Source organism: Aristolochia californica, unplaced genomic scaffold (genome assembly GCF_029961685.1).
Source record: "Aristolochia californica isolate CCGP_79_NKW_82.1479 unplaced genomic scaffold, dmAriCali1.0.hap1 SCAF_2, whole genome shotgun sequence".
NCBI lineage: Eukaryota > Viridiplantae > Streptophyta > Magnoliopsida > Piperales > Aristolochiaceae > Aristolochia > Aristolochia californica.
In genome coordinates, this window is record NW_027181881.1 from 13,169,589 (window position 1) to 13,184,294 (window position 14,706).

The 14,706-nt window shown below is 38.8% G+C and overlaps 1 protein-coding gene across 1 annotated transcript in view; it reads left to right on the plus strand.

Moving 5' to 3' along the window:
* Window positions 1-12,988, plus strand: part of LOC137956161 (G-protein coupled receptor 1) — a 43,578-nt gene extending 30,590 nt beyond the window's left edge. The window contains exons 7-9 of the mRNA XM_068803528.1: window positions 2,506-2,649; window positions 12,020-12,090; window positions 12,224-12,988. Of these exons, the coding sequence (XP_068659629.1) occupies window positions 2,506-2,649; window positions 12,020-12,090; window positions 12,224-12,332 (324 nt within the window). The 3' untranslated portion in view covers window positions 12,333-12,988. The remainder of the gene's footprint in view (window positions 1-2,505; window positions 2,650-12,019; window positions 12,091-12,223) is intronic.
* Window positions 12,989-14,706: the final 1,718 nt, after the last annotated feature.

Consider the following 14,706-nt stretch of genomic DNA (forward strand, 5'->3'; position numbering starts at 1 on the left):
TATCTGTGAAGGGTATTTTGTTCTTTTTACATTAGAGAATAAATATGATGTAGCTTACTCTTGCTGAGTTTTATGCTGTTTTTATTAAATTAGAAGTGATGTGGAATATGTAACAAGCGAGAAGGGCATTACTGTCTTTTTGTAACTTTTTTTACTGAAGTGAATTTTAAACCTGACTAGGGATTGTGTTTCACCCCTAACTCAAAACTCTCTCTGCTAAACAAGTGAGTACTTCACCAAGTTCTTTCTTTCTTTTCTCTTATTTTTTCTCTTTTTTTCTATGTTAATTCTACACTTCTTTTCTCTTATTTGGCCACTGGAGAAAAGTTTTCAAAAATATCAACTCTACAGGTCCAAGTATAACCCTTAGCCACCGACCTTGCTTTATACCTTTTGATAGACCTATCGACATTGTAGCTAATAGTGCAAACCTAATGGCAGCCAACAATAGCAATGTCTATGGATTACATAAATGTGTAGGTACCTCTAGCAATTAATGCTCCATCTCCTCATCCATGGCCTTATTCCAAGTAGATGAGGCCAAAGCATTCTGCACCGAACTAGGCATGGAATAAGATGACAAGGGCAAGGCAAAGGACTTGAAAGAAGGATACAAAGAATCAAAAGTTACATGGTGGGAGAATGACTGTTGAGTAGAAGATCGAAAATCCTTTTGAAGAGCAATGGGAAGGTCCGAATCACTTACCTCAAGAGCCTTGAATAAAGAGGGTGTTGGTAGGGATGAAGGAAAGGGCCCTTCAGTGGCTGTATTGGAGTCTTTCTATGTTGATATACTTGCACTGGATTCGGTAACGTCGGAGTAGAACTTTGGGTAGGAATGTTTCCCACTAGAACTGGCAAAACAAAGCCAAAATTCGCAGGAGAAGGATCATGACACTCACCAAAGTAATCTATCAAAGATCTATCTCCCCTTTTTAAGGCAAAAAACTGAGTATAAAGCTGATATACTCTGGATAGGTTGCTCTCTTGAGCATATAAAAAATCTAAATTAGTTTTAAAGTCTTATGATTCATGACCTCTTTTAAACCTTAGTTTTATAGTATTGAGCAGTCAGGTCATAACCTGACTATCTTCAGCCTCCCAATTATCTCAAGTGGTTGGGGAAGGTCTTCTCCCAAATAATTTGCTTCTCTTGACGTTTAAGTAAATTTTGACAAATCTGGCCCAACTCAAATAATTTGAGCCACCCAACTTTTTAGTGTTAATGATAATCACATCCTTCTCTTCCGAATGCATACTATCTTTTACCAAAGAAATAATTTTTCTCAAATCAGATATAGCTTCTTAAAATACTTCAAATAATTTGAGAAACTGTAATTCAGCCTGACAATTCCAACGAGAATCATACAAAAACATACCAAATTCCCTGCACAAATTATGTGGGGCCCACACTGAATTGATAAATTTTTGGCATCAACTCCCCAACACTATAGCAAGGCACAATAGAGGCTGTAAAAGCATTAAATCACTTCAAATCACACAATTCCGTGCAAAAAAGGAGATAACACAGTTCCAAGTACTTGTCAGGGAGTTTGCACAGACACAGAAATAGGGAGGCAACCACAACAACCTTCTCAATAGGCAGCACAAGCCATTAATCCTAGGGTTCTGATTTGAAATAAGTAAAAACGATCTAACCTTTAACTCCAATCAACAAAGATTTGGAGAAACTCCCTTCTAGGAGTGAATGCAGGCTGAGAAGGGGAGGAAAACTTAACTAGAACTTCACTTTAGATGGATCTTTGGCTCTGATACCTTGTAAAATTAAGTAGAAGAGATAAAATAGAGAAGAAAGCAGAAAGGGAGAAGAGGAAGAAGAGAATACATAAGTGCTATAGTGTGCTGCACTCTTCTCTGAAGTCAAAATTCAACCTCATCCTTTATTAAATAGGTCACTTAAGTGAAAACTTAGTACAATGAAATAAAGGCCCCTCTAGACTCAATTATCTCCTAGTATATGCATCATATAAACCTGAAAATTGAACCCAATGTACATCATAAATAGATGAATACTCTCTCAACCCTAAAGGAGAAAATCAAGTATATAAAATACCCAAAATACCCTTGCAACTTACAAACTTTTCTGACAAAAATAAGAATTGATTAGTAATTAGACATTGAAATTATTTATTATAATATTTATTAATTTTTTTTGGATATTAAAGTTCTTAAATCATTTTCTCTCTGTTTCTTTTGGCATTTCAGAAGTTCCTTAAATGATTCCTATCAATTTCTTTATTGTTTTATGTTTACAATGACATTTTGTCACTACGTGAACTATTTTCATTTCCTATTATTCTGGTAGTTATGATTGTTTCTTTCTCATGACTTGTCTGAATTGATTTTCAATCCTCTCGAGTACGCAATCATGGAACAAAAATTCTTTTATCTGATGTTTGAGCATAGCTCAAACATGAATCATTCTATATGTTCATCCTTTTCAATTTGTATTTTTTTTCTAATAATTGTGTTGATGCTTTACAGGCATTGAATCGGTGGGGCTACTATCCCTTAATTTTGATTGGATCTTGGGCATTTGGTACAATCAATCGGATCCATGATTTTGTCGAGCCAGGCCACGAGATATTTTGGCTCTCTTTTCTTGATGTGGGAATGGCTGCTCTAATGGTATCAAATTTTCTAATGTTAATTTGTTTATAAGTGGAAATGAAAGCTTCTTTCTTATTAATGTTTGGAAAAAAATGTTTGGATGACAGGTGACATCCTATTTCCTATTATTTATGTGAAATTTCATGAAGTTACAAAAAAAGAGAGAGGTAATGTGGGAGAAGAGAGAGCAGGAAAATTAATTTTTCTCATTGAATTTTAGAAGAGGATAATTAAGGTTCCCTCTTCTCTACTATTATTTGTAATATAAAACAATGATAAAAAGACGCTCATGTCCCTACTCCCCTTACACCCTTGGAAATATTCTATGAGAAAATATCTTCCTAGAAACCTAAATAAATAGAAATTATTTTTCTAACACTCCTCCTCAAGCTAGATTTTTTTATTTCAACTTGTTACATAGCATATCAAAATAAAAAATCGTAAAATTTTCAATAATTAGGTCTTCAATGTCTTTAATAAAGCAATGGGCTGTCAAAATTTCAGCTTCAGTTTGCACTGGCCACTTCTCAAAATCTGCATCTTTCATTCTCCCCCTTGGATGTCTTGAGAAAATTTGACTTTGGTCACCAGCATTGATAAAAAAAGTCACCACCTCTAGGAACACTTCATTGTAGGTTCTTGCAAATACCTCCTTCCTCTGTACTTCTCCTCTTCTCCCTCAACTTGGAGATCCATGACACCAAGAGATCCAACTTGCCAATAATTATATATGAGAGAAGAATCATCACTCCTAGCTAAATAAGAAATCCTATACTCCCAGCATACAAGTGAATCGACATCTACCAAGCATTGACGTAAAAACTCAACCCCTTGATGATTTCTTTACTTACCACAACCCCTTCCAGTGACAAAAACCCAAGCTAAAGAAGAAGGCCATGCTCATTGACTCTAGTTAGACATACTCCTACAACAACAAAAGCATTTGTACACGCTTCAAATCTTCAGAGGCATGCCACAAAGGGCTTCCATGGGTAATGTGTGTGGACATTGCTCCAAAGTGATTAAAAGAACATAACCAATTAAAGATACTCATAGAGGTTTTACAGCCTACTGTCAGACAAATCATTAATTAGACCCTTCACCCTACTGCAGGTGTAGACAGGGAGAGCAAAAAAAAAAAAAAAAAAAAAAAAAAAAAATGAGTAAGTTATTCCAAGTTTCATCAGCCCAAAACTATTTGAGTGCACCAACTTTCCTCAACTATCCTCTATTTCTCTCTTTGCTTTTTCTTTAATAGCTCAAATTCCTGCATCAATCACAACTGCAAGAATCCTCCAAATTTTGGCCTCTTTTGAGTCGAGACAAAAATTCATAGAGATATGCTGCTAGCTGAAGTGGAGTATAGGAAAATTCAGAAGACTCTTTCATATTAAACTACAGCCTATCAAAGACTGAAGCAGGACAAAACTATGAGACCTGCTTTTACAAAACTAGGTGGCAAAGGAAACAGGCAGCTGCTGTGACCTGCTACCAACTAAACAAGAGAATAAATAAGACAACCACCTGATAAGGACAAATGAATTATAGCAAGTAGATTCTGAAATTGGCAGCAACTGTAAGAGAAGATTAAATTTCGCCAAAAACGGAACACAACCGGGAGAATAATTAAAGACTAGAAGTTGGAAACTTGATGAGGACAAACAAATTAAAGAATTTCCCACATCTTCTAGGTGGCAGTTAACCAGATATGCTCATTGGGAGCAGAAGTCTGCAAAACAGTGATTGGGCTACCATCTTTTGAACACTATTAAATGACCTTCCTAGATCAGCCATCTCCTTGGCTAATAGATTGGCTAAATTTGGAACCTCCCAACAATCTCTCATTGTATGGGAATTGCTCTTCTGAGCCTTTTAATATAATTCAGCATCATTTAAAAAAACAATATTAAATGACCTTGAAACTATTGAGATTAGCAGCCTACTCAAGGCGTTGTAAAGCTTGTACCTTAAGCGCTCACAGGATGATAAGCTCATTTGGTGCACTGCCTCGGTCTCATCCTGTTACTCTCTCCATGCCGCCCATCTGCTCGAGCCATCCTCTGCCACTGCTAGAGCTAGCCGTGCTTGGACCTATTTGGCCTCTACAAGACGGAATTCTTTGTTTGGAGTGCTCTTCATAGTAAGATCCTCCCCAGAGACAACTTGTGGTGTCTGGCCTCCCTTTCTTGTAAGCTACATGGGTAGTCCGACAAGAGTGTTGATCACTTGCTTGTTCATTGCCCCTCCTCCTGGCACATTTGGTGCTTCTTCTTCAATCTTTCGAGATACCAGTTTGTTCCCTTAGCTCCTCTAGCTTGATGGATCTCTGTTTGGCCACCACCCTTCCATGCCTTGGGAAGATCATCAATGAAAGCTTGTTTTGCCCAGTCCTTCGAGTCTTTGGTTCAAGAGGAATCAGACAATTTTTCTAGAACAAGAGTACTCCATGTTCAATCATTTCTAACCGAACTTTGGCATGCATCTATATTGGCTTCATACCCTTTATGCCTTCAGCTACAGTTCTTGAGAAGCATCTTGTCCTCCGTTGCTGGGCTCTCTGTCCCTAACCAATCCCTTGTGGTCAAGTTGCTGCCTCCCGGTGAAGGTCTTATCAAACTCAATTTTGATGGCTCTTCCTGGGGTGACCCTGGGTGCCCCGGCTTCGGAGGTGTTTTCTGCAACTCTTCCAGTGTCGTGCTCACTTCCTAGGCTGCCCCCCTCAGCGTGATTGCCTCTATGGCGGCTGAACTCCACGCACTAAAGCATGGATTGAGGATATTCAGAGATCGCTTCCAGGGCTCGTTGGCTCTCGAGGGTGATTCAGCTGTTGTCATTAGTTGGTGCTTGCAGAAAAAAGACCCTCTTTGGCGTCTTTGGTCTTGTTTTATTGAGATTCAGGACCTAGTTCATCTATTTGTTTTTTGTCTCATGTCCCTAGGTCAGCTAATTGTTTTGCTGATTCCTTGGCCAAAGAGGGGGTTGTTCTTCAATCCCTTGTTATAAGGCCCCTCCCCTCCCCTCCTAAGCCTTTTTGTCCCTCTTGGGCTTAATAAAATGTGTTTTTCTTGAATAAAATTAAAGAATTCTTCATTGTGCTTTTGGGCGATCATCGTTTATCAGTTGCTTCAGCGCCAAGAGGAGATCTCAACAGTCATTGACAGCAAGAAACAACAAAGACAGCAGATATGTTGTAGTCAACAGTTCCAGTTGAAACAAAGACCCCTTTCCATATTAAAAACCAAAAAAGAACGAAACTCTGACAATTAAGGAGTAGAGATGTATGCTTTTGGCACCAAGAATAAGAGACCGAAATACCTCTTTTTAATAAAACTCGGTGACAAGAAGCAGTAAAAGGCATGCAAGATGCTGCAGTAATTTATGAACTTAGTCATCACTTCAAGGTCCGAAAGCTCCCCAGATTCATCCTCAAGCTTGACTTCGAAAAGGCATTTGACAGAGTTAACTGGAAGTTTCTGGACACCCTCCTGGGGAAGATGGGATTCGGAGAAACATGGTGCTTCTGGATCCAAAGCTGCATCTCCTCTGCAAGCTACTCCGTCCTTCTCAATGACACAATTTGCGGGCATTTTATGGGAACTAGGGGAATCAGACAGGGAGACCCCCTCTCCCCTTGCTCTTCAACATGGTGGCAGAATACCTATCCTCCTTAATCTACTCGGCTAAGAACATGGGATGGCTCCTACCCACGACTGATTGCACAACATTTGTTATTCCGATTCTCCAGTTTGTAGATAATACTATTTGCTTCGGGGTTGGTACTATGGATAAGATAAAAAAAGTGCGTGTCGTGCTGGGATTATTTGAATTGGCTTCTGGTCAGAGCATAAACTGGAGAAAAACCACTCTCCTTGGCTATCATATTGATCTAGCTAAGCTTTGGAATATGGCGGACTCTCTGGGATGTTTTGTGGGAAATATGATAGCTACGTATCTTGGGCTCCCACTTTTTGATTCTCGGCCTTCGGCGTCACTATGGTCCTCCCTCATTGAGAAATTTGAAAAGAGGCTAGCCACTTGGAGGAGTAAACTCTTATCAACAACGGGGCGTCTCACTCTCCTCAAGTCTTGTCTGGCGGGGCTTCCAAATTATCTGTTATCATTCATGCACTGTCCGACCTCCATTTGCTCCAAAATTGATGCCATCTATCGACGATTTCTGTGGAGGGGTTCAAAAGATACATTCAGATACCATCTGGTTAGTTGGAAGGATATTTGTATGCCCCATAATAGGGAAGGATTGGGCATCTGGCCTACAAAAGAAATGAACACAGCTCTTATGCTCAAATGGATTTAGAATTTCAACAACAAGCACAATAGTTTATGGAAGAATATGGTGAAATTTTACCTTCAATTTTCGGGTGCATGGTGGAGAGAGGGTGGTGCTGCTCGCCTCCTATCCCCGATATGGAAATCAGTTTTCAAGCTCCTTCCAGTATTCAGAGATGCTACCGCATTTCACACGGGCAACGGAAGGACCCTTCTCTTCTGGTCGGACGAATGTTGTGGCCCCCCGATCTCTCTCATAGGACTTTCCGGGGTTGTATAGGGTGGCAAACAACCTCTCTTGCTCTGTGGCTAATTCATGGAGTGATCACTCATGGAGTCTTCCGTTTCGTCGGGGATTAAATGATGAGGAATTGTTGGCTTTTTGTTCTCTCCTTACTAAACTCAGCAGGACTATTATTTAGGAGTACTTAGTTGATAAGCTGATTTGGAAGCCCAGTAATAATGGCCAATTCACTATCACTTTGGCTTACTCTCATATCAGAAAGCAAGACTATAGTCCTCATGAGCACAAGGCAAATCTGGTTTGGAAACTCTCAGCGCCAAGCAAAATCAAGTTCTCCGTGTGATCAGCCATCAGAGAGTAGATTCTTACTTCGGACAACCTCCATAGAAGAGGTTTCACTTCCCCCGATCTTTCTTGTCCCTTTTGCGGTGAGTGTGAAGAGATAGTCCAACATGTCTTCTTACACTGTCGATTTTCGTGGCAAGTATGGATGAAGATATTTCAAAAAATCGGGCTCCAACTGGGGCTACATCAGGACCTCTTTGGCACGTTTGAGATGGTTCGAGGGATTCTCCTTCCTCGGCTGGGCAAGTTAATTCTTTCGGCCTGTCTTGCGCATGTTCCATGGTGCATTTGGCTCAAGCGGAACAACCGGAGATTCAATTCCAAAGCTAGTACCCCAGACAACACGGTTTCTCATGCCGTCGGCCTCATCTCGAGCTGGCTTCATACTAAGAAGGATTTTGCCACTCTATCAGGGGTTTCCCTTTGGGAAAATTGAAATTTGATCGCTCACATGTCTGGCCCTAGCAAAACTCCTAGAATGGCTATCTGGGATCCTCCCCCTTGCGACTGCATAAAGCTGAATTTTGATGGTAGTGTTATTGGATGTCCTAGTCTAGCAGGAGCTAGTGGTATATTCAAAGGTCACAATGGAGACCCCATTTTTTCTTATGCTGGTGTGGTGGGCATTGCAGATTCTAATATTGCCGAAGTTAGTGCTCTACTGTTCGGCCTCCAAATCTTCAGGGATCGTCTCAATGGCAAGTTAATCATTGAAGGAGACTCGAAGACGGTTATTAGTTGGTGTTCCAAAGATAGCCTCCCCCCTTGGCACCACTGGCCCATCACTGACAGTATTGCTGACGTTGTATCTTCTATGCATTGTAATTGGAATCTCATTCCTAGATCAGCCAACTCTTTCGCTGATAAATTGGCAAAATTCGGAACTTCCTAGCAATCTCTCATTGTATGGGAAGGGTTCCCTCCTTTGTAATTTGCTCTTTTGAGCTTGTCTTAATAAAAATCAGCATCATTTCATAAAAAAAAAAAAAAAAAAAAAGATGCTGCTGTAATTTCTTTCCTAGCAAAACTCGATTAAGGAAGAACAGAAGAAGGACAATAAGACCACACAGAAGGGACAAACTCTTCTAGAAATTAAGCAAATACTGCTAACATATAACACCAGATGCAGAATTTACTCTTGACAAAAAACAACCCTTTGTACACCTAGTAGCACTACACACGGCAAGTTCTGAGCACACTCCTAGCATACAGCCATTAAACTCGATACAAGTGGCAGCAGCCATCTCTATGATCATGAGGTGGGGGGCAAAAGGGACAGCCGCCCCTAAAGTAGCTCATGGCAAATGTTTCTGACTTAAAACAATGTCATACAAGACTAAGTACCCAGCTAACATCAGGAACCAGGAACTAATAGTTACTGTCCAAGAGAGAACAGACGTGGAATAAGAAAAAACAATATTATTGGTTCTCTTTCATGCTGTAACCAGAACATGGACTTATGAAATCAGAACTCTAGTTGTGTAGAACCTTGGAGCCTATCTATGAGTACTTTCACTCTAGACAGAACACTGTGGTCAGAGTACTCGGAATCAAAGATAAAAAACTCAGATTCATGCTGATAACTACATTTGTTGGATGTATACTGCATCAGGGTTGTTGAGACTTTGAGTACTGTTACCAATGACAGCATAAAACAGAAAAAAGAAGAACTTGGAACTAAATTGGAAGGAGAAAATCTACCAAGAAACAGGAATAAATCAAAAGAAGGATATAACGAAACTCTAAGGACTGAAACCCAAAGAGAGAGGAGAGCACAACTTATCTAAACCAGTAAAATTATCTTTTCCTTCCTCTTCTTCTACTTCTTCTTCTTCTTCTTCTTCTTCTTTTTTCCTTCTCCGTCTCAAAAACATGTCCGCTTTGATATTGTAAAAATCCAAATTTGGGTGAAGGAAGAGGAGAAAATTGAGAGAAAAAGAGAAAGGAGAAGAAGAAATTTTTGAAGAGCCTGAAAAGCTTCGTTGGGAACTATGCACAAATTCACAGACTTCTTAAATAGGTGTTATGAATTACAAATTACAAAAATGCCCCTATACACTTAATAAACCTTAATCTCTTTATATCTCCCTAAATACACATCCTATATACATGAAAATTTAACCACTAATATAATTTAACATGCAAAAAAAGATTACATAGAAAATTAACCACTGAAGTGGTAAAATGACCAAAATACCCCTGATTTAATTTCTAATACTTCCCATCAAGCTAAAGCATATATATCCAAGAGTCCCACCTTGTTGCAGAATGATATAAATTCTCGCTTGCCAAGGGCCTTGGCAAAGACCTCTCTCAACTGATCTCCAGACCGAACAAATGGAGTCACTACCTTATTTTTCATCACCGCATCTCGAATGAAGTGGCAATCCACTTCTATATGTTTAGTCCTCTCATGGAAAACTGAGTTACTAGCAATAAAGATCGCAACCTGATTATCACAAAACATATTCATCGGCCCATCCTGGTTGAAACCCAACTCTCGTGAGACTGACCTAACCCACATCAACTCGCTTATTGTGTGAGTCATCGCCCTGTGTTTAGCTTCTGCACTAGATCGGGCTACGAAATTCTTTTTTTACTTCGCAAAGACACCAAATTTCCTCCTAGGAAGACACAATATCCAAAGGTTGATTTTCTATCCAATTTGGACCCTGCATAGTCTGCATCAGAGAAAGCCTCTATCTTCATATGATTGTTAGGTCTAAAGAAAAGACCTTTTCTTGGTGCTTCTTTCAAATATCTCAAAATTCTTTGTGCAACTTCTAAGTGTACTTTTTGAGGGCGTTCCATAAACTGGCTCACTACACTTACTGCAAAAGAAATATCAGCTCTAGTAATTATTGCATTAATTAACTTTTCCACTAACCTCTGATATTGTGTTCTGTCATTTAATTCATCACTCTGCTCATGATGGAGATCATGTCCCACTTCCATTGGGGTATCGACTGGCTTGGCTCCCAACAAACCATACTCTTGAAGCATATCTGTGATATACTTACATTGTGTTATCACAACACCTTCTTTACTTTTCGCCACTTCAATGCCCATAAAGTATTTCAACGGTCCCAAGTCTTTAGTTTGGAAATGTGCAGACAAATGAGACTTAGCATACTCTATACCAATAATATCACTACTTGATGATATAATGTCATCTACATAAACTAAAAGCACCACATTTCCAGAGGAGTTTTTCATCACAAAAGGAGTGATCATAATGACTCCTCGAGAACCCCATAGATACCACAACCTGGCTGAATTTTTTAAACTAAGCATGTGGACTCTGCTTCAGCCCATAAATTGCCTTCTTAAGTTCCCAAAATGAGATTCTGGTGGCAGGAGGAGACTTTTCTCAGCAGAAACGGATAACATTAAAGTCCCCAGCGAGAAGCTAGGGAATGGGCCAATGAGGTAGGAGGTCAGTGAGTTCTTCCCAAAAGGACTGACACTCCCTGTAGTGGGTGGGCCCGTAAATACCTGCGAGGCCCCAGATAAGCCAGTCCATCTGTCCCGCAATTTGATTCCAATAGAGAAAGAGCCAATAACATGATCCAAAACCTCAACAACAGATGAGTTCCTACTATCTATAACATAAAACATAGATAGTAAAAAGAGACTAATGTCCCTCTGCTCTCCTTACACCCTTGGATATATATGATTCTATGAGAAATACTTTCCTAGAAACCTAAATAGCAATTACATTTTCTAACAATTTGATGTTTCACAACTTTTAGCACCTATTGTGCCACCAATCTACCTTCCTTTTTAAACTTTATTTTGTTACTATTCTTCTTAGTTTTTTGGTTTTGACAATTCCAAATATATTTAGTATTTAACTCCGCCACATGCATCCAAAAAATCATCGTCATTACATACAAACTAGGATTCTGAAAATAAGGACGATGGCACTATTTTGAAGGTTTTGATAGAGAAATTCAATAAAGTTGAACACCTACTTATGAATTGTTTTTACTCAATGCAGAGAATTATCATTGGAGAAAAAAATTGTTGTGGGTAAAAGAAAAAACATCTCTAGAAACATTTCTATGTAATCAAAACTTTTGTTGACTAGCGGGTAGATCCTTTGCTTGAATGGTCAGATCCTGTGACTCTTAGTATGAGATCTTGGATTTTGGCTTCACAGTTATCTTTGGATTTTGACCAGATCCTATGATTGTTTATTTTAAGTTCTGGATTAGACATCAAATTGTACATTATTGAAAATTCATTCTTGTGCTCCTTTTGTCATTCCTATTCTCGTGCACTTTTTACTAGTCCTGACTGTTGAGTTGTTCCTTAGAGTCAAATTATCTTTCTCTGGGGGCCGTAATACCATCACTATTATGAAATTGTGTGTAATCCATGAGATAAATTGCTACATAAATTTGTTTATCTTCTGTTTCTATAAAATCAGCGGAAGGCTCCTTTAGTCCCCTTTGTAAATTTGGGTTGATGTTTTGATTCACTTGTCTTGATTATGGTTGTTTATCTCAGGGCTTGTTCAATTCCATTGCTTATGGGCTAAACTCTTCAGTACGCAGAGCAATTTGTGAGAGACTTGAGTTGTAAGTGATAAGTAGATTGGATAGTTTAATGAGTACCAAGTTGCTGAAGATTCAGGATCTATATTTCACTTTTACTAATCTATAACTTATGTTGCAATTTTAATGTTATTGATTTATGCATCATTTTAATTAGGTGTTGGCCTGAGAGATATCGGTCATGGTTGTCGTCTTATGTCAAACTTAGAGACCAACAACAAGCAGAGAGTGAGCTTGTTTCCCTTAAAGTCCAAGACCAACGTTAACAATGATGAGATTTATTTGCCGACTCACTGCGAGCTGCTTCTTTCTAAAAGTTGCTCTTTACTGCACTAAGTTGGTGACTTGGGAAGAATTGACACCATTATTTTGGAGGAGATCACGTCTTTGTGCCTTGAGAAAGCCCCTTTTGAAGTATCAGCTTGTTTCTCACAAATACGATCCCTACTTAGTTTTAGTCATCTTGTGGATCTAGTCCTCTGTAAAGTAGCTTCCAACCTGAAGCCAATCATGCTATGGGCATTTAGCGATGAAAACAACACGAATCCATCTGCAGGAACTGACTCATTATGACTCATCAGGGTGTTTCCCACTATAGGGAACTGGCCCATTATGATTCAATCAGGGTGTTTTGTAGGGTGTGAATACATATGGCAAGGCTTTGTTATAATTATTTGTTGATGCTGATACGTGATTATTTATGTATTCTAGTTAAATTGCTGATACCTGTAAGAGTTGTAACCCTCTGTTTTTTTTATATCGTTTTCCGTTATCTCTTGCTCCTTTCCTACTAGATAATTGATTGGACTCTCTTGGCATGTAAGCATTAAATCACTAATTTTTTTCCAACCCATCTCTTCTCTTTTATCTACCTGGCATACTAAGAAGTCTTTGTTTACACACAGAGGTCTTGCGCCATATATCAGTGTTTTACCCATTGCTTATATATCAGTGTACTCTTCCTTTTAGCTATTCCTCTTCCAAGTAGTGATTGATTTGGCTGTTTTTTATATAAAGGGGATGAATTTCAGAAATGCTTTGCTTGCATTATTGTTTTGAACCTATTTTAGCTTTTGAAAAGCCCTACCCCCTCAAGTTTGAATTTACAAACTGGTCACTACATTACTAAAGAAACAGATTTCGTATTCGTTTGTCCATAAAAAACCAGCCCGGAGCCTTTCTATTTTCTTGGAATCGGCCTGAAAGACTGATCTATTCTACCTGTGATTGAAAATGGTCGGCGTTCCTTGGGTGTACAACTCACATTTTAAACTAATTCCGTAAGGTTCCCTTTGTTTGTACCTAGGGAAAAATTAAAATTACTTTGTGGTAATAAGTTTTTTTGAGATTTTCAAATTTTAAAATCTAATTTTTGCCTTGATAGGCCGAAAAATTTAATGAGATTTTCTTAATAGTTATTAGTATAACTTCCAAAGAAATAATAGAAAATTTAAGTTTTGTGAATCATCAACTCAGCTTAAATTTGGATTGAGCAATTAGTTTATTGGATCAACTTGGTTATCATGCAAAAAGTCAACTTGAATCAATTTAACTGTCTTATTTTGAGTGACAAGTTCAGTTATTTGTCTCAGTTGAGATAATGTTTTAACCAACGTCATCTTGGATTTTGTGGATTTTGATAGAGGACAGCAACAAATATGGTCAACCTGGATAACTGATTTCTGTTTAAACTTTAAATTTTGACAGGTTAAATTTTTTATATTGCCCCACCTTGCCGACAATGTGATATAATCATAATTTATACAAAATCATATATCATATGATATGATAGAATATGTTAGAAATTATTTTGAGTTGATTAAGTTTTCTATATTTTTAGCAAAGTTGTTGCCTAAAAAAAGGGTTCCTAAGTTTTAGTTATAAGTAAGAGAGAGGGATCTGTTACGGTCCCGAGTCATGGATCGAGTAACACGGCGTGGGATTTGTGAATCCAGCACTCAGAATTTACTCACGTCACGTCAAGGGTCTGTGTATGAGTATTTCTCCTTAACCAATGCTTGGCCAGGAGGAAAGATCCTCTTTTGAGGGTCCTACCGAGTTGTTGTGCTAGGTAGAAGACCCCACAACAATGCTGACCTTGTTAGAGCAAGGTGCTCTCTTTTTTTGGTCACGGCAAAGAGGGTTTGGCCCTCTTTGTTGCTGCTCTAGCTAAGAATGCAATCCTTCTTTCTTAAATAACTTGAAACACGAGTTTGGGATAGATTAATACCTCTTCTTTGATGCTATGATCAGCTCCCACGTTGCACCAGGAATTGCTCAAGATTTGAGGATAAAAATCCTCACTTTGCTGCTTGGTAAGGGAGGAATTCGGCCTCTCTTGTTGCTGCTGCCAAGGAGGATAGATCTCCTCTTTGGGCTCGGAAAAGGGGCAGGAAGCTCCTTTTCTTAATAGGGATGATGGTGGATGAATTTGGGTGAAGATGGATGGCAATGGAGGGTGAATGATAGGTTGGATTTTTGGAGTAAACCCTAAACTCGGGATCAAGAGGTGATCCCAACCTATTTAGACTAGGTTATTCTAAAATCTCAAAGCTTACCTATTTCATTCATACCTATCCCTTAAATAGGGAGTTTTAGGGTTAGGGTTACAATAATTCCCCATACTGCCCTTACATAAAA